The following is a 27,824-nucleotide window of genomic DNA, read 5'->3' as shown; positions in this document are numbered from 1 at the left end:
CATGCTGAAGGTGATCAGCTTGGCTTCATTGAAGGCCCCAGGCAGCTTTCTGGCTAAAAAAGCTGAAAAACTCTATTAAACATTACTCCTGTTCGTTGCCGATGAAGGGCATTGCACCAAGTGTCTAGAAAATCAGCATCCAAACAAGGCCCAGTATAAATATATAGCCAAGTTAATCAGCTTCCTCACTTATGGAGAGTATTTAGGGATCCTCCTGACGTCCTTTGCGCTCTTATTGTCCTCAACCACAGAGATTGTGTTAGGAATCTTCATCAAACATCTTGACATTCCCATAGTCAAAGCCAACAAAAAGAACATCTCCTCTATTCTCATTATCTCCCTCCTGCTCTCTTTTTTGATGCTTGGATTTGTTAGGCTACTTTATTGCCTATACTGATGGCGGTGCCATTTTTTAAAATATAATTTTTCATTTTCATTGTGAAAAATGATTAGGAATGCAAAAATAAATTCAGTTACGGCACAGACCGTAACCTCTCCTTGATCCCATGTTATCATCCTGAATTTGGTGGGAGGGTGCTAATTGAGACCCTCTGAGTTCCAGTACTATTGGTGTTAATATTTTAAGATTATAAAGTTCCTTGGGTGCCTTGGATAAAAGGTAGTATTGGAAAATAATAAACAGAGAAACCATATTCTGGAGAACAGAGGTGCATTCACTCATGCATAATGAAAGTTAACAAGTTGTTTCACAAAAGTTATAAGTATTATTATTATTTATTGAATTTATATACCATCCTATGGTCTCAGGTCTCAGGGCGGTTCACAGAATAATACCAGAATATAAAACCTCAATATACGTAATCAAAATAAAAGCAACAACCAAAGGTTGTTTGTGCTGGTTTCCAAACACCCTTTTCCGGAGTGCAAATGTGGAGCGTGACTTTCCACATATTTCCACACTGTTCCTGAAAAATTCACAAACAGTCCTATTGATATGACTGAAAATAATAAACAGAGAAACCATGTGCTGGAGAACAGAGGTTCATTCCCACACAGGTAATGAAAGTTAATAACTTATTATAAGTTATTAACAAGAAGTTATTATTATTGTGGTATTATATTTGAAGTTATATACCATCCTACACGCACAGGTGTCTGGGCGGTCCTCAGAATAAAATCAGATATAAAACCTCAAAATACATAATCAAAATAGAACAAAAGGGGAAAGTTGTTTGCGCAGGTTTGCAAACTCCCTTTCCAGAGTGCAAATATGGAGCGTGACTTTCCACATATTTCCACACTGTTCCTAAAGAATTCATGAGCAGTCCTATTGATATGACTGATGTCTTTACAATGACATCAGTCACACATCTTTCAATCATCCAACTATCTGACTTTTTGAAGACACATACGTTTTTAATGTTTGATGTTTTACAATTTATTAAGCGCTTTAAGCCACCCAGAGTAGCAGGGGAAACCTAGCCAGATGGTGTTGGTTTGCAAGCCCCCTCCATAGAGGCTAGCCCCTCTCACTGTCCTCGGAGCTTGCTTACCGGTATCCTCCTCTGGCTGATATCTCGGACAGACCAGGGAGATTTTGATAGGCGACATTTTCCCAAGCGTGGGTAAAATGCACAACCCCTCCTCCTGCTTCCGCAGGGGAAAGAAAATAAGTCGGAAATCTATTTACATGATGTTTATTTCTGACATTACAGCACTAGAGAAAAACACGTCCTTTCAGTTCAGTTCTTCCAGCAAGTCTGACAAACTTCCTGAACATGCGCACACAGAAGGTTTCAAGTTACACTCTTCACAAAGACTTATCCAGCCTGTGAACGTCCTGGGAAATTCTTTCCCACAGATAAGCGCATCATGTGGTGTCAACAATCTGGCTGTCTGCAGCGGTGATGTTTCCATATACTGACAGATGGGTGTGGTATAAATAATAAAATTATTATTATTATTATTATTATTATTATTACTACTACTACTACTACTACTACAATTACTACTACTACATGGGAGCATCTTATACATGAGAAAATATGGTACATTTAAAGGAAATAAAGCAACATAAACCAATGAGATGTAAATTGCAAAAATTTATTCATGATAATCATTCTGCTTTAATAATGTATTCATGTTTCAAAGGTGAAAGTCACTTCAGGTTTAGCTCAAGTGTTACTTTTCATCAGAAAATCCTCATGGAAGAAAAACCTTATAAATGCTTGAACTCTGAAAAGAGCATTTGGTGGAACCCAAACTTTGCATCCCACCAATGAATGTTTAATGCGAAAGAAACAGGAAAATACCACAACATATTAGAAGTATTTATATTACTTCAAGCCTTGCTGCCCTTTTAAGAATCCAGAAAGGATAAAATAGTGTCCCTCTTTTATATTGCAATAAAGCTCAGATGTTTCTCCTCGTTGGGTGGCTACTTTGCATCTTGATTCATCCAAGAATCTAAGCACTCAAAAGCCACCAGGGAAGCATCTTCAGGCAGCTCAACAACAGCAACGGATCATCACCAACTTTTAGCAAGTATACAAGCTTTAAAATATATATATATATAGTGAACCTAGTCCTGGCAAAAAAGAAAAGGATAAAGGCTATGTAACTGTATGTAAGTACCTATTGTAGAATAATAACAAGGACCCTGAAGTCCACTACATGTCCCAAGGTCCTGTATCAAACCTGAATTAAGTTCACACCAACTGTTTCTGATTAATATTCTGTTTTAAGCAAAACCCATCCCTTTATATAGCCTGGAGCATCAGATGCCATCTTTTGTTTTTGTTGTCAGGTGCTCCTTTGTGTTCAGATCAGGTCTCAGTATAATGATGTAGCACTTTGGGATGAAGATGCAGCCCAGGAGACCAGCACTGGAGGCCAACATAGAGAAGACCTGCACGGCTACCATGTATTTCCCCTTGGTGCTCAGGTAGGTGGGCACAAAGGACACCCAAACACTGCAGAAGACCAGCATGCTGAAGGTGATCAGCTTGGCTTCATTGAAGGCCCCAGGCAGCTTCCTGGCTAAGAAAGCCACCACAAAGCAAATAGCAGCCAGGAAGCCCATGTAACCCAGGGCACCATAAAACATGGCCACAGACCCTTCATTGCATTGAAGGATAATCTCTGCAGGCTGAGAGTGCATGTCAGACTCTGGGAATGGGGGAGAGGTACTCAGCCAGGTGGTGCAGATGAGAACTTGGACACTGGAACAGGAAATGACAACAGCGTTGGCCAGACTTTTCCCCAGCCATCTCCTCACTCTGTTCCCTGGCTTTGTGGCCATGAAGGCCAGCACCACAGTGATGGTTTTAGCCAACAAAGAAGAGACGGCAACTGAGAAGATGACGCTGAAGACCATTTGTCGGAGAAGGCAAGTCTCTTTCCTTGGCTGGCCAATGAATAGGAAAGCGGAGGAAAAAGAGAGCAGGAGAGATACAAGGAGGATGTAGGAGAGGTCCCGGTTATTGGCTTTGACTATGGAAGTTTCTTTGTACTTAAGGAAGATTCCTAAAACAATGCTTGTCATTAATAGCTGGAAGATAGTAATGGAAGCTAGAAGGCTCCCCAAAGTTTCTGCATAGGTCAGGAAGGAGATACTTTTGGGAATGCATTGAACTTGACCCTTGTTTGGATGCTGATCTTCGGGGCATTTGGTACAATTCTTTGCATCTAAGGAGGGAAAAGGAGTGCTTTAGCGTCATTTAAATCCATAACCATCTATGTTCTATGACATTTTAGGGGGAAAGATGTCAATATAAGGGAGGGTCAGGGGGGAAAAATGTCTAAAAAAGGAGTGGACAAACTTGGTTATTTCATTTGCTTATTTATGTTTATACTGTTGCCTTCCTCCATGACAATAGAGGTGGTTTTGAAAAGTTTCTCAATTTTATCACCAAAACAAACTTGGGATATAGCTAAAGCTGAGAGGTAGTGACCTCCCACAGAGATGCATCTTGTACAGGTTTTGCTGAATTTATACTGTCCTGTCCGATGTGAAATTGTTTTACCTTATATAAATAATATATCTGATTACTGAGGATGCCCTCACAATGATTGTTGATTTGTAGTCCACCAACTGCTTCATTTAGAAAAATAGAGAAGCCAAAAAAGGAGACACAATCAAAAATGTCTTTTGACTCTTCACAGAAAGTGTCCCTAAGTGAATGCTTACACAATTTCATATTCTCAAAAGGGCTCCCGTTTATATTCACCCACCTTCCTGAGCAGAGATGGTCCTTTCTGCACATGGGGCACAAGCATAGCAGCAAACGGGCTTTCCTTCTTGAACCACTTTGGAGGATCCAGGTTGACAGCTTTTGGTACACCTGGAGCTAGGTACAGTCTAAACATAAAGAACATGCATCAAACAGAAAGTGCCAGAACTATTTGTGTCTCTGTAATTCATTTATGGAGTTTGGAATGGACCTAACAAGGGTCCCTATTCCACTGACCCCAGGCACTTTTCCAAAGAAGCATTTTGATGTAGAACAACATGGCAGGGAAAACTCTTTGGTGTTCAGACAATTTTTTCAGACCGTTATATCTGACTATTCTAAGCAAGTTGGGACGCGGGTGGCGCTGTGGGTTAAACCACAGAGCCTAGGACTTGCCGATCAGAAGGTTGACGGTTCGAATCCCCACAAAGGGGTGAGCTCCCATTGCTCAGTCCCTGCTCCTGCCAACCTAGCAGTTCGAAAGCACATCAGAGTGCAAGTAGATAAATAGGTACCGCTCCGGCGTGAAGTTAAATGTCGTTTCTGTGCGCTGCTTTGGTTCGCCAGAAGCGGCTTAGTCATGCTGGCCACATGACCCGGAAGCTGTACGCCGGCTCCCTTGGCCAGTAAAGCGAGATGAGCGCCGCAACCCCAGAGTCAATCATGACTGGACCTAATGGTCAGGGGTTCCTTTACCTTTACCTTTATTCTAAGCAAAAGTATATATTAAAAAAGCAATTTTAAAACCCTAGAATGACAGTGATAACAAAACAGCAGCAATAAAACATACATGAAGGTAAAGGCAAAGGACCCGTATATGGTTAAATCTAGTGAAACTTGACTGTGACATGCGGTGCTCATCCCCACTTTCAGGCCAAGGGAGCCGGCTTTCATCCTCAGACAGCTTTTCGGGTCATGTGTCCAGCATGACCAAACCCCTTCTGGTGCAATGGGACACTGTGATGAGTGCCAGAGTGCACAGAAACTCTGTTTACCTTCCTGCTGCAGCGGTACTTATTTATCTACTTGCACTGGTATGCTTTTGAACTGCTAGGTTGGCAGCAGCTGGGACACAGCAACGGGAGCAGCAGTTAAACATACCACCACCTGAAGACTCCAATTTCAAAAAGTGCCTCCTGAATTATGGTTACATTATTATTCTTTTTCCAAAGTGTTTTGAGTCTTGGCAAAGAATGGAGAGATGAGTCTCTTGCGACAGCTTCTTCCACTTAGACCTTCTGTCTCCCATCCCTCTATTAATGCCGTTGCTGCTGGTACTAATGCTAATTGCTTAAGGTGGAATCCCTGGTGTCAAGAGTATGGCATTCAGTTTCCAATCAACCCCTCCCCGCACGGTAGTATGCTGCCACCATGCTTGTTAACCGCCTAAGCACTCAGGCCAGGAGATGCCATCAAGATTCCAAGTAGCAAGAGCTCTCCTTTCCACTCCTTGCTTCCTGAAATCTGGACATGGATCTCATTCACCCCCTGGGCTGACTTTGGAAATCCTGCACTCCACTGATTAGGGCTTATCCACACTTCCTTTTGGGCCATCTTTCGAGTCACAGGTCCATGCTTTAAAGCTCCATGTCAAAGCAGTCCTTCCTTCCTTCAATCCTTCCTTCCTTCCTTCCTTCCTTCCTTCCTTCCTTCCTTCCTTCCTTCCTCCCTTTCTTCCCAAAACAAAAAGCCTACTCAGACACAGATCAGGACCTGTAAGTCGCATTGTGGCACAAATGGAAGTGTCAATGAGCCCTTACTCCCCAGCAGGTGTGCAAGGGGCTCTAGTCAAAGTGCCCTTGGAATGATTCAGTTAGTGATTAGAGCTTTACAGATGTCATGTGGGATAGAGTAGAATGCCATACCTTCTCAGACCACTTGGGCCACACAATGGCTTGTGAGTTGATTGTGAACTTCATGCCAGTGGATCCGTCTCTCCCTATACTCCCAATCGGCACTCTTACACGAGTCTTATTGGGAAACATCACCCAGTTCTCAATGTCATAGTAGGCTGGTATCTGCCCATTCTCATCCAATCTGAGGCTGCCAATGGAAGTATTCAAAAACTGGAGTCCTCTTAAGAATGGGTGAAGCTGGAACGGCAGGAAAAAACACCAGCATTTATGAAATAGAAAAGTTGAATATAAGCCCTCTGCAGTTTGAGCTCTAATCTCCTAGGAATTGGGGTCTGTGCACATTTCATCTGGACTCGTGAGCCTTTTGCAGCCATTCCATTTTCTTTATCAGAACATTTGTAGGCAACTCACTGTATAAAATAACAAGGTTTCCAGAGAATAAGATAAATACAAAAGACAATAAAATACTTCTTAAAAAATAAAAATAGCACAAATACCAAACTTTTTAAACATAGATGGTCCTACAAATCAGTGCACAGCATAGATGCCAACTCCATGGGGCCCTGGGTGCCCAAGCACCGACAAAATTCCCCATGAAGTGGTCGGGCATCCACAAATTTTGGTGCCAAAGCAATGCATACTGCATGACACCTACAGGCCCAGGCATAGGGGCCATATTGGCACTCCTAGTGCACAGTTAGACCCTTACCTTATGAATAGAACACCATTTCCTCAGCTGCTCACTGTATCACCAGGGAAGGTTATTTGTCAATAGGGGCCACTCAGGTCTGCTCACAGCCAAGAGCATAGGAGTGGGATGTGTGGCTGTTCAGAGTAGTCCCCCTGCCTGGTAAAATTATCTGAAAGTAGGGGGAATTTGCACATATATACTCCCATGTGATTGAAACTTTGGTTGCTCAGAATTCTAGATAATCTGGAAGCCTGCAAATTGAAGTCTCTCCTTTCCCTTCAAAGTGTAGCCGCTTTCAGTAGAACTTGCACAATGTGTTTCATACTATCCAAGTTGTTAAACCGCCCTGCACTCTTTTGACAAAGGCCAATTTTATCATGTAAAAGTTTAGATATTAATATAGAATTAAAAATCCCTTCTATTTTACAGTTGATGGGCAATTTCAAGTCCCAGCAGAGAAACAGTGGAAGATGAGGAGGAACCAACTTCTGCCGTGATGGCTGCATCTCTCTCAGGGCGCCAGAGAGGAAGAACTAGATGATGGGGGGCTGTTCTGAATAACCACAATAGGCAGAAAGGTCTGCTTCTGCCACAAGACTCACTAATGAGATTTTCCACCAAAATGAGCAAAAAGGGGTGGGGGTGGGGGAATCCTCAGCCCTAAATTTGATTCCAGTGGTGGGAAAATGAGTTGCAATTTGCAACAAGGAAAAGGAAGTACCTGCCATGGCTGCAGCCTTTGACGTTCCAGCCTGTCTCCTCCACTCGCCATCAGCATGACCTTTGATCTGGATGAATATGCAGCATTCAAAGCCTGAGCCACAGCTTGGACACTGAAGTAAGTGATGTAGTTGTCTTGAGAAAGGACTCTCTCCAGCTCCTCTTCTGGCACCATCTCCAGTTTCTTATTCTCTGTGCATCTTGTCCGACTTTTTCCAGCCAATGTGTCCTTTCTATATAAACAATGAAATACTTTATCCCAAAACTGTATAAGGAGTTTAGAAGATGGATCATAGGGTTGGTATCTTTTCCTTAGTTGGGGCTTCATTATGAAGGACAAAGATCCATGAATGTACTGGAGAAGATCAGAATCACTATTCAAATTAACATTAATGTCTTGAAGACATGTTGAGATCCAGACTTTCCCCCCAATTTGTTTCTCAAGAAATTTTTGTATTATCATGAGATCAATCCATGCCGCTTGACTGCTTCTATAGTAAACAAATATTTTGACTTTGTCCCATATGATAAATGGTTCACTTGGAATGAGATATGGATTTAAGTTATGTTCTGGTATTCTTTTTAATAAGGCAATGCAAATTCCATTGTTGATCATCAGAGGTGTCAAGGCACTCAAGAACCTTTCTCCATTATCATTGTCTGAAACCAAGAGGCCAGTCCATGTCCATCCAAAATTCAGGAGCAACTTGACAATCCCCCAATACTGACTTTCCCCCTTGGGGACCATTTGGTAGACAAAGGGGACTTCAGTTTTCTCATCCAGTGTCTGAATCATAAAGCCATAATTGATCTAGTGAGGAAAGGAATAGATTAGTGATTTGTTTGACTTTCAAGAAAAGGAATAGATACTGTATTTATTGTCTGTTATTACTGTGGTACCTCGGGTTAAGTACTTAATTCGTTCCAGAGGTCTGTTCTTAACCTGAAGCACGACTTTAGCTAATGGGGCCTCCTGCTGCTGCCGCGCCGCTGGAGCTCGATTTCTGTTCCCATCCTGAAGCAAAGTTTCTAACCTGAGGTACTATTTCTGGATTAGCGGAGTCTGTAACCTGAAGCGTAAGTAACCTGAAGCGTATGTAACCCGAGGTACCACTGTACTTATTATCTGTTATGGCTGGAGTTGATTGGAGTTTTAGTCTGAAAAATTTGGAGAGTGCAAGATTGGTGGATGCTGGAAGAAATATCCCTGGATCCAGTCTTCTTCTATGGCTAAGGGTTTTCTCACTTTTTCATAGACCCTTCTTGTCCCTTCCCTTCATACCTGTGCAATTTTGCAGATACCTGACATGACTGAAATCACTTTTGAGATGGCAGAATTGGCCCGTTCAAGAACAGCCAGAAGGTTATTCCATCTTCCACAGCTATAGTTTGGAATATTGCTTTCACCACCTGCAAGCAAGTCTATCATGCCATCAGAAGTCATTCTTGCATCCAAAAAGTTCTCAAAGAGGTTGTAGCCCAAGGAAATGTTGGGTAAGAACCTGGAATTCTGGTTGACCTCCTGAACAGAGAACAAGAAGGACAAGATGTGCCAGTAGAACCTAGGTGTAAAACTGCAATGAAACATCAAATTAAAAATGTCAGAAACCTATTCACCATGTAAAGAAAACAAATGTTATTTCTAGGCAATCTCAAAGTAGCTGATCCCCAAACAATGATATGTATGTTTGTAGTTTGGGCTGAGACAAGACATATTTTATTTTATTTCTTATTTAATAAAGTTATATACCGCTCTACATCAGAGGATCACTTTGTTACAAGGTAAAAATTTATTGGCCATTTAAAGATAAAAACTAGGAGATTGCAAATTCCATTGCAAAGAAAGAAAGAAAACAGAGAAGCACACAGCCTTCAAAGTGGAAAATTGCTTTTATTATTATAAATGAAGTAGAAACTATTGGAGTGGTGTTGGAGAAGCATGACATCCAGTTGCATCTAATTACTTACCATGCAAGCCTCTTTGAGGGAGTCTGGGAAAAAATGTATGGGTCTTCTTCACTGAATGAACGTGGAGATATGATCCCAGCAATTAGGAAGTCTCCAGGCCGGTAGTAATTGAGTGTTTGACTTTCTTCCCAGATCAGATTCATGGGACATATTTTTCTAAGATTTTTGCAGTCTCCATGCGGCATTAGCAGGAAAAGCAGGAGGGAAATCATTTTGCCTGTACCTCCCACAGTTCTCTTGTAGCTGCTCCTCTCTCCTGCCCAGCCAGATAATCAGAAGCCAAAAAACTCTTGCAAGAGCAGAACTGCAGTGACTTTCCCAGTATGGGTAGCGTTCAGGTATCCCTCAGCTGTTCATTCAGACTGTGTCTGACATATCAGCTATTCTGTGCATCCACTTTTCTCCCCAGGCACAGAGCTAGGAATAACCTCATGCTACCCTTGATTGTGATGTCTAGAAATATATCCTGATCTTGGAAAGAATGAATAGCTATGATTTTGACAATTATAAGGAGAAGAAAATTGACCACTGTAACAAACTGGAGTCCTTGCGCAACTTGAGTGGCAGGTGCAGAGATGAACAAAAACATGTTTACAAGAAATCACAGGTGCAGTGCCAAAGTTTGACGTGTGTGCGCGCCTCAACAGCAAGTTTGGCTTCAACAGCATTAGGAAAGCTCTACAGGCAGGTCAGACCAAGTCCCATCTAGTCCAGCATGCTGTATATTTCAGTGGCTGATCACACACCTTTGAATCATAGAATCATAGAGTTGGAAGAGACCACAAGGGCCATCGAGTCCAACCCCCTGCCAAGCAGGAAACACCATCAGAGCACTCCTGACATATGGTTGTCAAGCCTCTGCTTAAAGACCTCCAAAGAAGGAGACTCCACCACACTCCTTGGCAGCAAATTCCACTGTCGAACAGCTCTTACTGTCAGGAAGTTCTTCCTAATGTTTAGGTGGAATCTTCTTTCTTGTAGTTTGGATCCATTGCTCCGTGTCCGCTTCTCTGGAGCAGCAGAAAACAACCTGAGAAGCTCACAAGCAGGGCATGGGGGCAGTAGACCTTTGGTGGTCTTTTAATTTTAATAATTTTATTGGAATTTTATTTGCAACATAACATAAACCCCCTACCCCCCAATACACAATCCACCCTCATTAAACGTGAACATAACATACAACAATACAAACAACGAAATAAAAGACTTCCTTTATCCTGTATCAGGCCTCCTTATTTAGCCAGTGTGGTGTAGTGGTTAAGAGCGGTAGTCTCGTAATCTGGGGAACCGGGTTCGCGTCTCCACTCCTCCACTTGCAGCTGCTGGGTGACCTTGGGCTAGTCACACTACTCTGAAGTCCCTCAACCTCACTCACCTCACAGAGTGTTTGTTGTGGGGGAGGAAGGGAAAGGAGAATGTTAGCCGCTTTGAGACTCCTTCGGGTAGTGATAAAGCGGGGTATCAAATCCAAACTCTTCTCTTCTTCCTCTTCTTCTTCTTCTTCTAAACTGTTTCCTTTATGAATAATTATTAAGATTTTTCTTATAATAAGTTAAATATCCACAAAGTCTCCTGCAGACATTAATCAAAACAAGTACAGGTATGTATTTTAGGGCACTGTTTTGTGAAGTATTCTCTGCATTTTCACCATGCTTTTTGAAACTCTTGTGTGATCTCTAATTGCCTCTGTTAATCTAGCCAGTTCAATATACTCTAACAGTTTGTCTTGACATTCCTTTTTTGTTGGCACAGTTCCCCCACCCACCCCAGTTTTTAGCAATTAGGATCCTTGTTGCTCCCGTGACATAGAGGAATATTTTCTGATCTTCTCTTGCTATACCTGTGTCCATTCCCCCAATAGAAAAGCTTATGTATTTTTCATTAAGTTATACTTTAACTTTTTTTTAAGCTCGTCACATACTGTGTTCTGCGTTCCAGAAGCTTTTGATTTTTTCACAGGTCCACCAAACATGTATAAGTGTCCCCTCTGTTTTACTACAAGACCTTTGGTGGTCTTGTTCCCCAACAAATGACATTCAGAGACATGCAAGCCTCTGATCCTCCACAGAAATCCACTCACCATTAATTCATTAAGAATTAGGAACTGCTTTTTTCATTGAGGCATGTGGCCCATGGGGCTTACTCCCAGGTAAGTAAGTCCAGGTTCCCATTCAGGACATTCTTATCTCTGTGTCCCATTGAACTTAATGGGAAATCTGGCTAACAAGCCATAGGGTAGTGCCAGAAAATATATCTTTCTTATGGAATTGGGAGATCTCTTCTTGGCTCAGCATCAAATTGTGCAGGTTCATAGAAACAGATTCCCAGCACACAGCCAATACCTGATCTTTAGAACAACAAATAAAAGAAACTGGAAAAATAAAGTGAAGAAGAAATACAAGAAATGCTGGTGTATATAAAAGGTGGAATAGATTGGTTTCATGTGTATCAATGGAACAAAAACTTTACAAATCTCCATACAAATCAAACAGTAACACCAGCCACCCAGACACTTAATTCAGACTCCAGCAATACACACAGATCCTTCAACAAAGACTGGAGCTTAGTGGAGCTTGATAAGGGCCAAAGTAGCTTTCTAACGAAGGGGGAGGAAGTCTTGGGGGGAACCTCTGCAACCCCATCTTCTCTGCCCAAGGGAGCTCTTGAGTTGGAGATGAGCAGGTCTTACTTGAAATGGGTCACTACAGACAAAACAGGGTTCGGCCAGTAGTGGTGGTGGTGGTTAGTAGAGGTGCTGTGCTCTCCGAGGTCAATGTCAGGCAGCATAACAAGCAGAGAAGAAAGTTTGAATGGCAACCATTTGACTAAATGAAGTTTGACTGGATCTTCTCACAGTATCTGTAAGTTTACAACCATGGCTCAACTGAAAAGGAGTGCCATTTTGGCGCCACGATAGGGCATGCCCGACGCCATGGGTGCCATGCAGCATGGATGGCCCTGGCACTGAAATTTGTGGCTGCTCAGCCCCTTCATGGGGAATGCTGTGTTGGGATACTGCCAGGGAGACCGGGGCATCAGGCAGGCCCCCAGCTGGCTCCGGACGATCACCGGTCTCCCGTGGAACAGCATCAGTCAATTAGCGACACGAGCCTCAGGTACGTTCCGAGACCCGTGCACACTCTGTCAGCAGAGTGTATAAATCATCCACAATGGAAGATGCATACAGAGAGAGCATATTTACAGCTTTATTCAGCATAGTTCAGGAACAAAGGAAAACATGACTGCATCCCTTCGTCTCCAGGAAAAACAGCTGTAATACAAAAGCAACATACAACGGAAGCTCCCAGCAGACAGTGCTGGGAGTAAACACGCATGAAATACACAAACGTCACGCCTGTACCCTTTTAAGGTGAAATGGAACTATATCCTAACATCTTGTGGGTGCATCTATGTGACTGAATATTGCAATGGCGAAACTGTCCCTCAGTTTATCATCTGCTAGCAAAAAAGACAAGTCAAGGTGACCCCAGAGGAGCATTAGTCGCAATAGTTTGGTTGATCAGGTATTTTCTGTGACTTGTCTCTGAAAAAGCAGTACATTATGCACAAGGGACCACTGCAGAGTCAGAATGTGCCAGAGTGTGTCAGTTTATCCTTGCAGATAAAAAGCCAATGCAGGGTTAATTCAGAGTACTTGCTTGCACATGCAGCTCAAGGTCACAAGCTCAAGGAGCTTGTGAGGTGTGATTCAGAGGCAAATGAATCAATAAAAAGGAGAGCATGACTAGCCTTGTGTTGGTAACATTTGCTTGGCTGCAACCTAACCTTCCTGTGTTGGATCTCTACTGGGAGAGTTTTGCTGGGCCAGTTTTGCTGGAAAATCTTGGTTGCTCCATTCAATAAGCTATCTGTGCAGATTGAGAGGCAGACAAAGGTAGAATCACTTTCAGCTACAATACTGAATGTGAATAACTGCATTCCGACTTTCCTTGGGCTCTAGGGACGCTAAAAGAACTGTGTTGTACATAGTTGTTCTACTATGTCCCAGATCAGTATAGTATTGCTGACCTTTGTTAACTGTCTGACATACAGTCCCCCCCCAGGGACCCCCATGTTTCATGGGCCCATAGTTTCCAAAGCAATGTTTCCCCCCCCAGGGACCCCCATGTTTCATGGGCCCATAGATGGCAGGAAGGACATGAAACCTGCTTCCTAGGATCAGGTGCAGTAGGACAGAGCCATAGAGATTTTACATGACACCACCCAAAATATTTGGGTTCATTAGGCCCCTGAATCAATTTGTTGTTGTTGTTTAGTCGTTTAGTCATGTCCGACTCTTCATGACCCCATGGACCAGAGCACACCAGGCACTCCTGTCTTCCACTGCCTCCCGCAGTTTGGTCAAACTCATGCTGGTAGCTTCACGAACACTGCCCAACCACCTCGTCCTCTGTCGTCCCCTTCTCCTTGCGCCCTCCATCTTTCCCAGCATCAGGGTCTTTTCCAGGGAGTCTTTTCTTCTCATGAGGTGGCCAAAGTATTGGAGCCTCAGCTTCAGGATCTGTCCTTCCAGTGAGCACTCAGGGCTGATTTCCTTCAGAATGGATAGGTTTGATCTTCTTGCAGTCCTTGTATCAGTTCCTGATCTTGTATCAGTTCCTTCTATCAGTTCCTTGATAGCAAAAGATTCCCCCAATCAAAAGTCAGTTAGGGAGAGACCGGAAGTTGCTGCGAGAAAGATAGCCAAGGAGGTGAGCGCAGGCAGGGTAGCGGGCCCCTTTGACAGACCCCCCATCTCAAACCTACACGTATCACCATTAGGCATTGTCCCCAAGAAGACCCCTGGGGAATTTAGGCTCATCCACAATCTTTCTTATCCAAAAGGCGGCTCGGTTAATGACGCCATCCCGCAAGAGTTATGCACGGTGAAATACGCCTCCTTCGACCAGGCAGTTAAATTAATCCGGAATTTTGGTCCTGGGGCACTTTTAGCAAAGTGCGATATTGAATCGGCCTTCCGCCTTTTGCCAGTGCATCCCAGTGATTTTTGGTTGCTGGGTTTTAAATTTCAAGGGAAATACTACGTTGACAGGGCCATGCCAATGGGCTGCTCGGTAGCCTGTTCGGCATTTGAAACTTTCAGTACATTCTTGGATTGGGCCTTGCGTTTTAAGACCAAGTCCACCGGGGTCACGCATTACCTGGATGATTTTCTTTTCGTGGGAAAGTCTAACACGGGGGAATGTGCCTCCTTGCTTGGGGCCTTCTCAGATCTTGCCCAGGACCTTGGTGTTCCCCTCGCAGCTGAAAAAACCGACGGACCGGCCACGCGCCTCACGTACCTGGGTATCGAGTTGGATACAGTGGCCCAGTCATCCCGCCTACCTGAGGAAAAAATTGACGCCCTTAAGGAAATAATTCGGGACACCCTTACACTGAGAAAGATCACCCTTAGACAAATTCAATCCCTATTAGGTCATTTTAACTTCGCATGCAGGGTAGTTTCTCCCGGGCGCCCCTTCTGTGCCCGCCTGGCCAGGCTGTCAGTAGGTCTCAGACACCCTCACCATAGGGTCCGCCTTCCCAAGTCAGTCAAGGCTGACCTGGAGGTCTGGACAACATTTTTGGAGAACTACAACGGGGTGTCTCTGTGGCAGGATGTCTTAAATTTGTCAGCAGACTTCCAGGTACAATCAGACGCGGCTGGGTCTCTAGGCTTTGGCTTGTACTTCAGGGGGCGCTGGTGCGCGCAATGATGGCCAACGGCGTGGCACGGTCAAGCCATCACGCGGGATCTCACCTTTCTTGAGTTCTTTCCAATAGTGGTGGCCGTTCACATCTGGACGGAGGATTTTCGAAATCACCGCGTATGCTTCAGGACCGACAACCTGGCGGTGGTGAACATACTAGCCAGGCAATCATCTCGGTCTGCGAGGGTCTCCTCCCTTCTGCGGGCGTTCGTCCTCCGGTGCCTTGAGTACAACATAATTTTCTCAGCCAAATTCATACCAGGGATTAATAATGATATAGCCGATGCTTTGTCTCGCTTTCAGATATCTCGCTTCCGGTCGCTAGCACCTGGAGCACAACCGTTGCCCGAACCCTTTCCGGAGCACCTGTGGAACGTTGGCGACGCAAAGTGATGCAGGGAGTATTAGCGTCCGTAGCACCCTCCACTCTCAGGTCCTACGAGAAGGCCTAGGGCGATTTCCTGGGTTTCAGGTCTGGGTTATCTGGGCTGTCGCATAATGTTCCACCCACTACAGATGATGTCCTGCAGTACCTTTCCCATCTCGATGATTTAGGACGTGCCCCCAAAACCTTAAAGATACATGTAGCGGCCATCAGCTTCTTTTCAAAAGCTACATTTGCCCATGACCCGTGTAGCGACTTCCTGATTCGTAGAGCCATCGAGGGCTGGGGCAGGTTAAAACCTCCCAGGGCCGAGGGCCGTAAGCCAATTTCCTATGGGTTGCTATCTCAGATTCGCGCAAAACTCAGGTCAATTTGTTGGACCAAGTTCGAGGCCCGTCTCTTTTCCGCAGCGTACGCTATCGCCTTTTTTGGCGCGCTGAGAGTTGGTGAAGTGGTGGTTGAACCTTGCGCCCGAGGTTCAACACGCGGCTTACTTAGGGAGGACGTGCAGTTGTCCGAAACTACACTGATGGTGCGGATACGACAGTCCAAAACTGATCAGGCCGGTAGGGGTGTCCTAGTTAAGCTTACAGCGTCGGCGCAGCAGGGCCCATGCCCGGTAAAGGACACTAGGCGGTACCTCTACCTCAGACCATCCGGCCCGGGTCCATTTCTGGTTCACGAGGACGGGTCACCCTTATTGAGACACCAGTTCACCAGGGTACTCCGCAAGGCTATTGAGGCATGAGGTTTTCCCGCCCAGGAGTATGCCGCGCACTCATTTAGGATAGGTGCCGCAACATCTGCCGCCCACTTGGGGTTGCCTACGGATAAGATCAAAGAAATGGGCCGGTGGAAATCCAACGCTTTTAAGAGTTATATCCGCTAGAACACGCTCCGTTACATTATCTTACTTACCTGCTTTTCTGTCCTTTTATCCTCAGCTGTGCTCAAGAGAAATGTGTGGATCTGCGGCCACAGTATAGTCCATTAGGCCCGCGTTCGGGCGGTCAGCTGCGGCCTCGCGCCTAATCTTGGTTTGCCACTTGGAGTTCGAGTTTCCTGGTTCTCGAGAAGAGGCATGCGTTGGGAGGAGCTTATGCCACTGCTGTGGGAGAAAGTAGCTACTTTTGGCCCTCCTGACATCCTTGTCATTCATTTGGGGGAGAATGACCTTGCTAACAGAAGGAGTGTGGACTTGTTGCGGAACATCAAAAGAGACTTGAATGCGTTTGCTGCCTTATGTCACAGAACGACGGTGTTCTGGTCCTCCTTCCTGAAGAGAGCTTTTTGGCGCGGTGCGCAGAGCTGTATGGCCATCGAAAAAACCAGGAAACTCGTAAATCGGGCAGTGGCCCGTTGGGTGCGCTTCATGTATGGCCGAGTCATTTATCATGACCGTATCCGGATCGGCGACCAAGCCTTATACCAGAATGACGGTGTGCATCTATCAGACCTGGGGAACGACATTTGGTTAGATAGTGTCATCAATAGCATCTGGGGTTGGTTGCAGCCGTGAGGGTATTGGCGGCGAGCCTTTTGGCTTGGGTGGCGGTTAGGCATTGGAATAATGTGTTGTGGTGTCGAAGGGCTAGGTGTGGCCATCGCCTATGCCTTCAATTTTTGGGTATTCCGTTAAAGGAATCTGGCGGTCGTGTATTCTGTCTGATGCCTGCTTGGCGGGAGGCCATGGCACGACCCTCGGTGACATCAGGGGAGAGCCTATAGTTGGATTAGCATCAACAGGCTCCACCTACTGGTGAATAAACCCATTTGTTTGAGATTTCCAATGCCTAAGCCAATACCTTTTCACTGCTGTAATCAATAAAGTTGTGGCCTTTCCTTGCCCATTAACCTTATATCACGTGTCCTTGTGTATTCATTTCACACTGCGGGGGTCGGGTCCTCGAACCACAACCAAGCCTTATGAGGAATGGTTGAGGAATTCTGATATATTTAGCCTGGAATAGAGGGGACTGAGAGAAGATTTGATAGCCATCATCAAATATCTAAAGGGCTGTCACGTGGAAGATGGATCAAGCTTGTTTTCCCCTCTCCAGAGGGTAGGACCAAAACCAATAGCTTCAAGCCAGGTGTCCCTTGTTTTATATTTGTGCAGCTGGTTCTTCCTGCCTAAGTGCAGAATCTGACATTTGTCCCTATTGAAATTCATTTTGTAAGTTTGGACCAAGTTCTCCAATCTGTTAAGGCTATCTTGAATCTCGATTCTTTCTTCTGTGGCATTGGTACCCCTCCCACATAGATGTCATCTGCAAATTTGATGAGGATCCCCTCAATTCCTTCACCCAAATTATTCCCTTTCATGGGAAACTCCCAGTTCTACAATTCTTCCATGGACAGAGTGTACTTGGATGAGAATGGGGAGTTGGCAGCTGACCTGGACATTGTGAACTGGATGAACCTGGAAATAATTGAAATGTAAGAGTGTGCTCATCATAGAATCATAGAGTTGGAAGGGACCCGATGGTATAAATCAACCCCCTGCAATGCATCCATGACAGATGGCCATCCAATCTTTGCTGAAAAATCTCCTACACACTGCTGAACAGCTCTTACTGTCAGAAAGCTTTTTCTGGTGTTTAGCTGGAATCTCCTCTCCTGTAACTTGAAGCCATTGGTTTGAGTCCTACCTTCTAGAGCAGGAGAAAACCAGCTTGTTCCCTCTTCCATGTGACAGCCCTTGAGATATCTGAAGATATATAAGTGAGCCATTTATAAATAGAAAACTGTATTAGATTGGCATATAAAAACAATTGCTCAACAGTACCAAATAAAACATGGGCATTCCTAAGCCCCAAATTGCATCTGCCTAAAACCTCCACAAGCCTCTTTACTTTGAGCTCTTACAGTTAATATTTAAGATTCAGGTAGGTATCTGAAGAAGTGTGCAGGCACACAAAAGCATGCACACCAAGAAAAAAAAATAGTGCTACTGGTGCTACTCTAAGGTGCTACTGGACATTTTAAAATTTTTATTTATTTATTTTGACTGTGCCAGACCAACATGGCCACCTACCTGAATCTAGAGCCTACTTGAAGTTGGACATGCCTGGTATAATAGAACTGATATCTGTTATATCCCAATTAAGCAGCCTTAAAATTTTGTCATTCTATACTGCCACTATGTAAAGAAGTTGTGGCTGATTTTTTCATCTCACCACTGCCAGAATGTGAAGAATTTCCTTTTCCTGCAGATGTCATAAAATGAACCAAGAAAAATCAACTCTGCCCAGTAGTACTGCTACCACCTCTATAGTCCCTGAGTCCTGAGGAGGGAGAATTTCAGATTTTTTCCTGACATCCTTGGAATTTGCAAAACAGCCCACTCCTTGTTTTTCAAGTCCCAAGTTCATAGATTACTTCAGGCATAGGCAAATTCGGCCATCCAGCTGTTTTGGGACTATAATTCCCACCATCCCTGACCACTGGTCCTGTTAGCAAGGGATGATGGGAGTTGAAGTCCCAAAACAGCTGGAGGGCCAAGTTTGCCTATGCCTGGATTACTTAGTGGCATATTTCCAAGTACAGTGGTACCTCAGGTTACATACGCTTCAGGTTACATACGCTTCAGGTTACAGACTCTACTAACCCAGAAATAGTGCTTCAGGTTAAGAACTTTGCTTCAGGATGAGAACAGAAATCGGGCTGCGGCGGTGCAGCAGCAACAGGAGGCCCCATTAGCTAAAGTGGTCTTCAGGTTAAGAACAGTTTCAGGTTAAGTAAGGACCTCCGAAATGAATTAAGTACTTAACCTGAGGTACCACTGTATTCAGGAACCAAATTCAAAGTCAATTGTATTTAAAGAAACTGCACGAGGAATACATGAAACACTTTATTAAGGCGATTGTGGCGTAGAATAAGAATCTTTCACCAATAAAAGACAGCCAAGGAAAGCTAACAGTGTAAAGTCTAGCATGCCCCACCCTAACACCAATTGTTAGAGTCTCGGACCTGGCCAGTGAGCTACAGTCAGACACAGTTGGTTCTTGTGATGCATGATACTTCATTCAGATGGGGGCCATTAGGCCCAGATCAGAGACCAGTATTTATACAAAAAGGCTTGGATACAGAATGGTAGGTTTTTACCACCCAAATACAACAGGAAGTGGAAACTGAAGATCCTTTCTGGGTGGGGACCAATAGATACATAATAAGAAAAGGAATATTGTCTCAATATATGATCACAGCGGAGAGACTCATGTGTCCAAAGAGGGAAAGAATCACCATTATTTAATATTGAGGCATGGTTGCTAAAATCATTGGAGACAAAGTTGATACATTCAATTAGAGAAAAACTATTGCTGACATTTGTTAAAAGAAACCCCCTTTTGGACTTTTTGTGTGAAAAGGAAAATGAACTTGGGATTTAAGTTTGAACAACACTGGTTTGTAGTGGGATGTTATTGTGAAGCAAATGGTTTGAATAATTATTTTTATGTAACTGGCAGGCAGAGAATCAGAAATTATTTTGCTTTACTTCTCTCGTTCTCTTTTCCCTTCTCCCCTTCTCCCCCTAAAAATGTACATCTTTCTCTTCCTGTTTATTTTTCTACTTTTGTTTTTATATAACTTTGTTTTTTATTTTGTTGTATCATAAAAAAGATTTAATAAAAGATTTATGAAAAGGGAAAAAAAGAATTTTGGAACAAGGTGCCATCAGGATGCTGAAGATACTCAGCTCTTATTTCTCAGCATAACCATTAATTCCTGGAAAGGCCCTAGAACAGGGTATGAACATTAGTGGTAAGATGGAGGATATTTCTCTAACGTAAAACAACAGCAACAACAACTCTGAAGTTTGGCATTAAATTTACGAAATGACACCTTTGGGGGGAAAGTCTTTGAATAATCAGATTTCTAATTTAGTTGTTGTTATATATGCCTTTGTATTCAGATCAGACCGCAATAAAATAATGTAGCACTTGGGAAGGAAGATGCAGCCCAGAAGCCCAGCACTAGAGGTCAAGATGGAGAAGACCTGCACGGCTACCATGTACTTCCCCTTGGTGCTCAGGTAGGTGGGCACAAAGGACACCCAAACACTGCAGAAGACCAGCATGCTGAAGGTGATCAGCTTGGCTTCATTGAAGGACCCTGGGAGCTTCCTAGCCAGGAAAGCCACTGTGAAGCAGATGGCAGCCAAGAAGCCCATGTAGCCAAGGGAACCATAAAACATGGCCACAGATCCTTCATTACATTGCAGGATGATCTCTTGGGGCTGGGAGTGCATGTCAGACTCCGGGAAAGGGGGAGAGGTACTCAGCCAGGTGGTGCAGATGACAACTTGGAGACTGGAGCAGGCAATGACAATGGAGTTGGTGAGAGTCTTCCCCAGCCATCTCCTCACCTTGTTCCCTGGCTTTGTAGCTAGGAAGGCCAGCACCACAGTGATGGTTTTGGCCAACACAGAAGAGACAGCAACTGAGAAAATGATGCTGAAGGCAGTTTGCTGGAGAAGGCAGTTCACTTTCCTTGGCCGGCCAATGAAGAGAAAGGAGGACAAAAAAGAAAGCAAGAGTGAGAAAAGGAGGATGTAGGAGAGGTCCCGGTTGTTGGCTTTGACTATGGGAGTTTTCTTGTATGTAATGAAGATTCCTAACACAAAACCTGTGGTTATGGATAAGAAGAGGGCAAAGGAAGATAGGACAATCCCCACGTGTTCTTCATAAGTCAGGAAGGTGATAACCTTAGGGTCACATTGATCTTTGTCATTATTTTGATGCTGATTCTCTGGACACTTGGTACAATGCTCTGCATCTGCAAAAACAAGAGTATTATCGATCTTATATCCTCCTAAATTGCTTTCCATTTTCAGAAAGTAATGCCAAACTGGTTCACACTATTAGAAAACATTAAAAAATTCAATACATTCGTATGTGATGAATGGGATCAGGAAACAGTATTACGAACATTACGTGTCAGGTAAAACCTCAGGCAACAGATGTGTCTTGCATTAGTTGTGAAGTCAACAGGGAGGACATTCCACCTGCTAGGCACCACAATGCAGAAGGCCCTCCTTTAAAGTCACAATAACACTGTCATGTGGTTTCAGGGAAGGAAAATGGACTAGCTTAAAGTCTTCTAGTCATCCCTGTTCCTTGCTTAGCAGGTATTTATATATTGATGTATTTCTATCTTGTCATTCCAAGCAATTTTCAAAGAAATACCATAAATCATCATCAGGACAACAAGTCGTGAAACTTTGGGCAGAACTCAGGTTTCCCAAGTTGAAGATCACACCTTGAGTTTCTGTGGACTGCACTGCCACTCTCCACACAGCATTCACCAATGTTTCTTGAGAATATGTCCATATTATGAATAGGCTCCTGCTCCCAAAAATATCCAATATGACACTCTGGAAGGGGCAGAATTCTATGAAACATTTTTGCCTGAAAATAATGCCACATGTCGGAGTGCATGATGCCTCCTGTGAAAAGCTTGATGAACAGTCTTCTGCATGCATGCTGTCGATTTCCCAGTTCTGATTATTCTCTCCAAATCTGTGTAGATTTCTAAAGGTCATGGAATGTGACTCTAAATAGGAAAGCATGTATGCACACACAGGAGGAAAATGCACAGGTGTTTTGTAGAGGGTCACACTCTGTGCACAGATTATAGCCAGTTCTAAATTTCCCCTATAAAAAGCCACTGGAGTCACCCACCTTCTTGAGAGGAGATGGTTCCTTCTGGGCAGAGAATGCAGTCGTAGCAGCAGAGTGGCTTTCCTTCCTGAACCATCTTGACAAATCCAGGGCGACAACTTTCCACACACCTGGAAGGAGGCAGGGTCTGAACATAAAAACAAGGGGTGTCGAGGAAAATGGGTTAGGCCTAATTTTTGCTATGGAAATGAGGCACAGGGTTGGGAAGGCACAATTTTAATTTGAAGCTTGTTACTAAAAACTACAACTGCATAGCACTGGAGCCAACTCCAGGGGGCCATCAGTGCTTCGTGTCAGGAGTCCAGGTTCCCAGCTTGATAACACAGTAAGCATAGGTAATTAAAAAGGAGGATTTATTGCAAAAACAAACAGATAGCTTCGGACAGCTCTAACGCAGCCACTGGCATTATCACTCAAGATGACCCTTCTGAAGACTCCTTCCGGTGTCTGCAGAATATATTGAACCGTTGCCCCTTGTGTCTCTTGTTTTGCTTTCTATCTAGCAGCCCTCCCATTCGCCAACTCTTTGGACTTATTGGATTAGCTCCAGCCTCTTCCTGTTCTGACAGACTATCTCTGTGTCTGTTCCCACCTGTTTGAGCTTCCTGAGAGCTTTGATGCTCTCAGTCGTTCCCTCGGCAACCGGCATTCCAAGGGGCGGGGGAGTAGCAGTGGGCACTGACCACTGTTCAGACTGCGTTCTGCAGCTGGCTGTAAAGTTCCACTAGGAGCTGGCTCATTCCTGACACTTCAGCACCCACAATAATATATTTGTGGGGCTGGGCAGCTACAAAGTTAATGGGCAAAGCTGAAGCCCTTTTCTTGTGGGCACCCACAATCTTCAGCATGAAATGGCACCTATGCTGCATAGTTGCTTGAGACCCAGATGGTATCAGTGGGAAACAGTGGCTCTTTCCGGGCCTGGCAGCTTCACTTGCCATGGCTGTTCCAGGACAGGATAGGTCCAATCTCTGTTATCCAAGCTCTGACAACTGTCTGGCTGTCCTATAATCAGGATAACTTTGAAGACAGTTTGGAAAATGCAGCTGGTACAAAATGCAGCTGCTGGGCTGTTCAATGAGGAAGCAGCCAAATGGGATTACATATCACCAATCCTCCAAGAGATTTTAGGATTGCCCATTAAAACATGCAAGTTAGGAGGAAGTTGTGCCAAAATTATGGTGAAGATGAGTTTTCTAAAAACAAACAGGCAAACAAGTCAGCAAACAAAAAACGTAAAGCTAATGGAGAAATGGGGAGAACTGAATCCAGTGAGAAATAAAGACTGTATGTTTGCGGTCTAGTTTAGCATGTTGGCATGTGTGTATAAAGATCTCAATGGCCCAGAACGCAATTCTTAGAGGAGGACCTCCCCAATATCTGCAAAGATGAACTTTGAGCTACGTAGGATAGGACAGCATTTTTTCTTGAAGCATGGTGAAGGGCCTTCTCTGTTGCATTGGCACCAATATAGGAATTAATTTTTCTACTTTCCTTATCACTCACCCAGGGAATTTTATTTGCTGGGCGTGGATCACAAAACATTTGGGCAGTATAGCAACAGTAGTTCTACTGGAGAAGTCAATAAAGACTTTTTCAATAAATGCTATTTAAAAAAGGAGGAGGGGGCTCTTGGGAGCCACATGAAACTTTCTAAAAGTCTGGATAAGGGTATTGGGCTAGCCACGCTTAATAAGAATAAATAGTATAAAGTGAAGTGGTTCCACTTCCCCACAACCTGTGTTTGAGGTAGAAAAGGGTTGGGAGGGGTTTTTTTTGTATGTGAGGGATATATTTTCTTTATGGTATAAATAGGAGAGGGTGTGTGGAAGCTTTGGGACACCGCATCTAGTTGCTAAATTAAACAACCCCCTTAAAATTGCACCCCAAATTATGGGGCCTATATATACAGAGTTTCACAGGGGCCCACCATTAGATAATTAAGAAATATGGCATTTTGATGTTGACAAGCCTTTGAAGGTAGCCCCACAAAAAAACATGGTGTCATTATAAAAGCTTATGAGATGGGAGATGCAATAAAATGAAAGAGATTATTTCACCCACCTGGTTGAACCATTTGGGCCACATAATGGCATCCTGGTCGATGGTCAACTCTCGGAGTGGGGATCCCTGTCTCTTGATATTCCCAAACTTGACTCCGAGGATGGACTTATTGGGAAACCTCACCCAATTCACAATGTCCAAATCGGCTGCCAATTCCCCATTCTCATCCAAATACACTCCCTCCTTGGAAGAATTGTAAAACTGACCGTTTCCCAGGAAAGGGTGGAGCTAGAATAGCCAAGAAAAAGGCAATGCTCAGAATATGTGAAACCACACTGTGCAGACTCAAGTAGCTGTGTGTCTTTTTCACTGTTTTCGCCCAATGGGGCTCATACCCAAGTCAAAAAGCCTAGGCTCCCATCCCATGCATGCTTATCTAAGAATATAACCCATTGAACTTAATGGGACTTCTGGCGAGCAAGTCTTAGGGTAGCACTGTAAAATATGATGTCCTTATTATGTAGTTGGAACAGACTTTCTTGCTTCAACATTAAATTGTGCTCCTTGATCGAAACATATTCCCTGCACATAGCTATTATATGCTTTGTATGAAAACAAATACAATACATATTGATATATAAAAGGAGGGATAGGTTAGTTCAATGCATATTAATGGGTCAACAATGTAAAGACACCAGAAATATTACAGTGGTACCTCGGGTTAAAAACTTAATTCATTCCGGAGGTCCGTTCTTAACCTGAAACTGATCTTAACCTGAAGCACCACTTTAGCTAATGGGGCCTCCTGCTGCCGCCGTGCCAGAGCACGATTTCTGTTCTCATCCTGAAGCAAAGTTCTTAACCCGAGGTACTATTTCTGGGTTAGCGGGGTCTGTAACCTGAAGCGTCTGTAACCCGAGGTACCACTATACATATATCCATATATATCAGACATTAACATAATGAGAACCTAAGCTAACCAGACACTTGCTTGATTCAGGCTCCAGCAACACACAGCCCATTAGGAGAAAGGATGGAGCTTAGTGGAGCTTGGTAGGTGCCCAAGTAGCACATCAGTCAGGAGGGAAGATAACTCAGGGAGAGGCTGTGCAATGACATATCCCAGACCCTCCAAGTGTCCTGATTTTCCAGGCACAGTCCCAGATTTACAGAAGCTGTCCTGGTTTTTTATTTGATCCCCGAATGTCCTGCTTTCCTTTAGAACGTACCTATTTTCATCAGAGAAATGTTGGAGGGTATGGATGAATGTGACCCTGGAGCCAAGGAGCTAAACAACTATACAACCTTTAGAAGACATATGAATGCACCCAAGTATAGGGGAGCTTTTTAATATTTAATGTTTTATTGTTTTCATATATGTTGGAAACTGTTCAGAGCTGCTGGGGGAACCCAGTTAGATGGGCAGAGTATTATTATTATTATTATTATTATTATTATTATTATTATTATTATGATGGGCCTCCCTATTTTCCTCAGGCTCCAATACTTTGGCCACCTCATGAGAAGAGAAGACTTCCTGGAAAAGACCTTGATGTTGGGAAAAATTGAGGGCACTAGGAGAAGGGGACGACAGAGGACGAGATGGTTGGACAGTGTTCTCGAAGCTACAAACATGAGTCTGACCAAACTGCGGGAGGCAGTTGAAGACAGGAGGGCCTGGCGTGCTCTGGTCCATGGGGTCACGAAGAGTTGGGCATGACTAAACGACTAAACGACTAAACAACTAAACATCTAAACAACTAAACAACTAAACAACTAAACAACTAAACAACTAAACAACTAAACAACTAAACAACTAAACAACTAAACAACTAAACAATAACATTTTCCTCAGAGAAATGTTGGAGGGTATGATATTCCATTCACAAAGGAACATATATGTAAAAGGCAAGGGTCTTAATTAAAATAAGTCACAGCAGACAAAGTGGGTGGTTAGGCCAATGTTTGGCATTGTTACCAGAGGGGTCACATCCTTAGACGCCAGTGTAAGGGGGCATAAAGAGGGACCAGTTCAGGGCACTTCACAAAGGGGTTTCCAAAATTTCACCTCCCCACAGTCAATTGACTTTACAGTCAATCTCCATATTTGGTAGAGATATCTGTTATGGGAAAGGAAATACCTGCCATGGCTGTAGCTTTTGAATTTTCAGACTGTCCATCACTCTTTGCCTAGATCTTGATGAATCTGCAGCATTTAAGGCGTGTGCCACAGCTTGGACCGTGTTGTAGATCCTGTGGTTGTCGAGAGAGAGGATTCCCTCCCGATCCTCTTGTGACAGCATCTCCACATTCTCTCTCTCTCTGCATCTTGCCCAGCCTTTCACTGCCAGTGCATGCTTTAAATATGAACAGTTAAAACCTTCCTCCACAAACTCATTGATAGCAAACAATAGGGCTGGGAAATCACCATAGTTTGTCTGTTTATTTGTCTCAATTAAGAAAGAAAAAATACCATGGATAGGTTGGAAAGATAAGCCTCCATACATCAACTCCAATGAGATGTCCCACATTGCTGTTGTGATCAAGACTTTCCCCTCAATGGGTTTTATCAACTTGTACATCAGTTCTATAAAAAATATTCCATTTAAGACATAAATATTGTCTACGTAGTAAACAAATAGATTAACTTGTTTCCACTTAGAGAATGAAAGAAAATTTATTGGTGCAAAATTCAGTCCTCCTTTGACGATTTGTGAGATAGGAACACAAATCCCACTCTCAATGAGCACAGGCGTCAAGGTCTTCATGAACCTCACTCCGTTGTCAGTGTCTGGTGCAAGGAGGCCAATGAAGGTCCATCTGAAGTGATGGAGCAGCTTGACAATCCCTGGGTACAGGGCTTCTTCTTTGGGGACCATCCGGTAGAAAAAAGGAAACTGCCTCTTATCATTCAGAACATGAGAGACAAAAGCATAACTGACCTAGCAAGGAAAGGAAGATTGTTGGCTTGTTACATTTCAAATCAAAGCTGATTTCATAGCCCAAAATAACAAATTCTTTTGCCTAGGCATTTCTTCAGCAAGACCATGTTCCTCAAATCCCTATTCTTATTTATTTTTTACATACTTTTATACTACTGTTTCACTGGATTTATATTGTACCTTTGTTGTTATGATTTTGTTACTATTTTAATGCTGTACATAATTCAGAGATTTCTAAAATATCTAGTGGATTATTATTATTATTATTATTATTAATAATAATAATAAAACAAAACTTTCTGTGTTTCACTTAATGTATCAGTTTCCCCCCATATTAGGGATACAACCACCAGGACTATGGCTGGTCTCCTCTACTCCTTTACAAACACACAGCATACTTGGAGTCACCACCATTCCCATTCTGCTGTTTTGCCCAAAGGGAACAGCCCTGCTGGCTTTTTGTCAGCACTGCTCACCATTCCCTTACATCAGTATGCGGATGATACCCAGCTCTACCTCTCTTTTAAATCAGAACCAGTGAAGGCGGTGAAGGTCCTGTGTGAGTGCCTGGAGGCGGTTGGAGGATGGATGGCGGCTAACAGATTGAGGTTGAATCCTGACAAGACAGAAGTACTGTTTTTAGGGGACAGGAGGCGGGCAGGTGTGGAGGA

General features: G+C 43.7%; 1 protein-coding gene and 1 long non-coding RNA gene across 2 annotated transcripts; one reads left to right on the top strand and one right to left on the bottom strand.

Annotated features, from left to right (window-relative positions):
• Positions 1 to 2,737: 2,737 nt before the first annotated feature.
• Positions 2,738 to 9,571, bottom strand: LOC310758082 (vomeronasal type-2 receptor 26-like; the record flags this gene model as incomplete). Its single annotated transcript, XM_083604020.1, has 6 exons — positions 2,738 to 3,648; positions 4,195 to 4,321; positions 6,059 to 6,286; positions 7,462 to 8,271; positions 8,743 to 9,034; positions 9,429 to 9,571. The coding sequence occupies 6 exons, from the start codon at positions 9,569 to 9,571 to the stop codon at positions 2,738 to 2,740; spliced, it is 2,511 nt and encodes an 836-aa protein (XP_083460146.1).
• Positions 9,572 to 15,041: 5,470 nt separating this feature from the next.
• LOC310757430 lies at positions 15,042 to 15,953 on the top strand. The gene is made up of 3 exons (XR_014545200.1): positions 15,042 to 15,345; positions 15,443 to 15,898; positions 15,935 to 15,953. It is a non-coding gene; the product is annotated as an uncharacterized lncRNA (long non-coding RNA).
• Positions 15,954 to 27,824: the final 11,871 nt, after the last annotated feature.

The sequence above is a fragment of the Podarcis filfolensis genome, assembly GCF_964270895.1.
Source record: "Podarcis filfolensis genome assembly, chromosome: 2".
In the NCBI taxonomy this organism is placed as follows: Eukaryota; Metazoa; Chordata; class Lepidosauria; order Squamata; family Lacertidae; genus Podarcis; species Podarcis filfolensis.
This window is presented reverse-complemented; position numbering and strand designations above follow the sequence as displayed.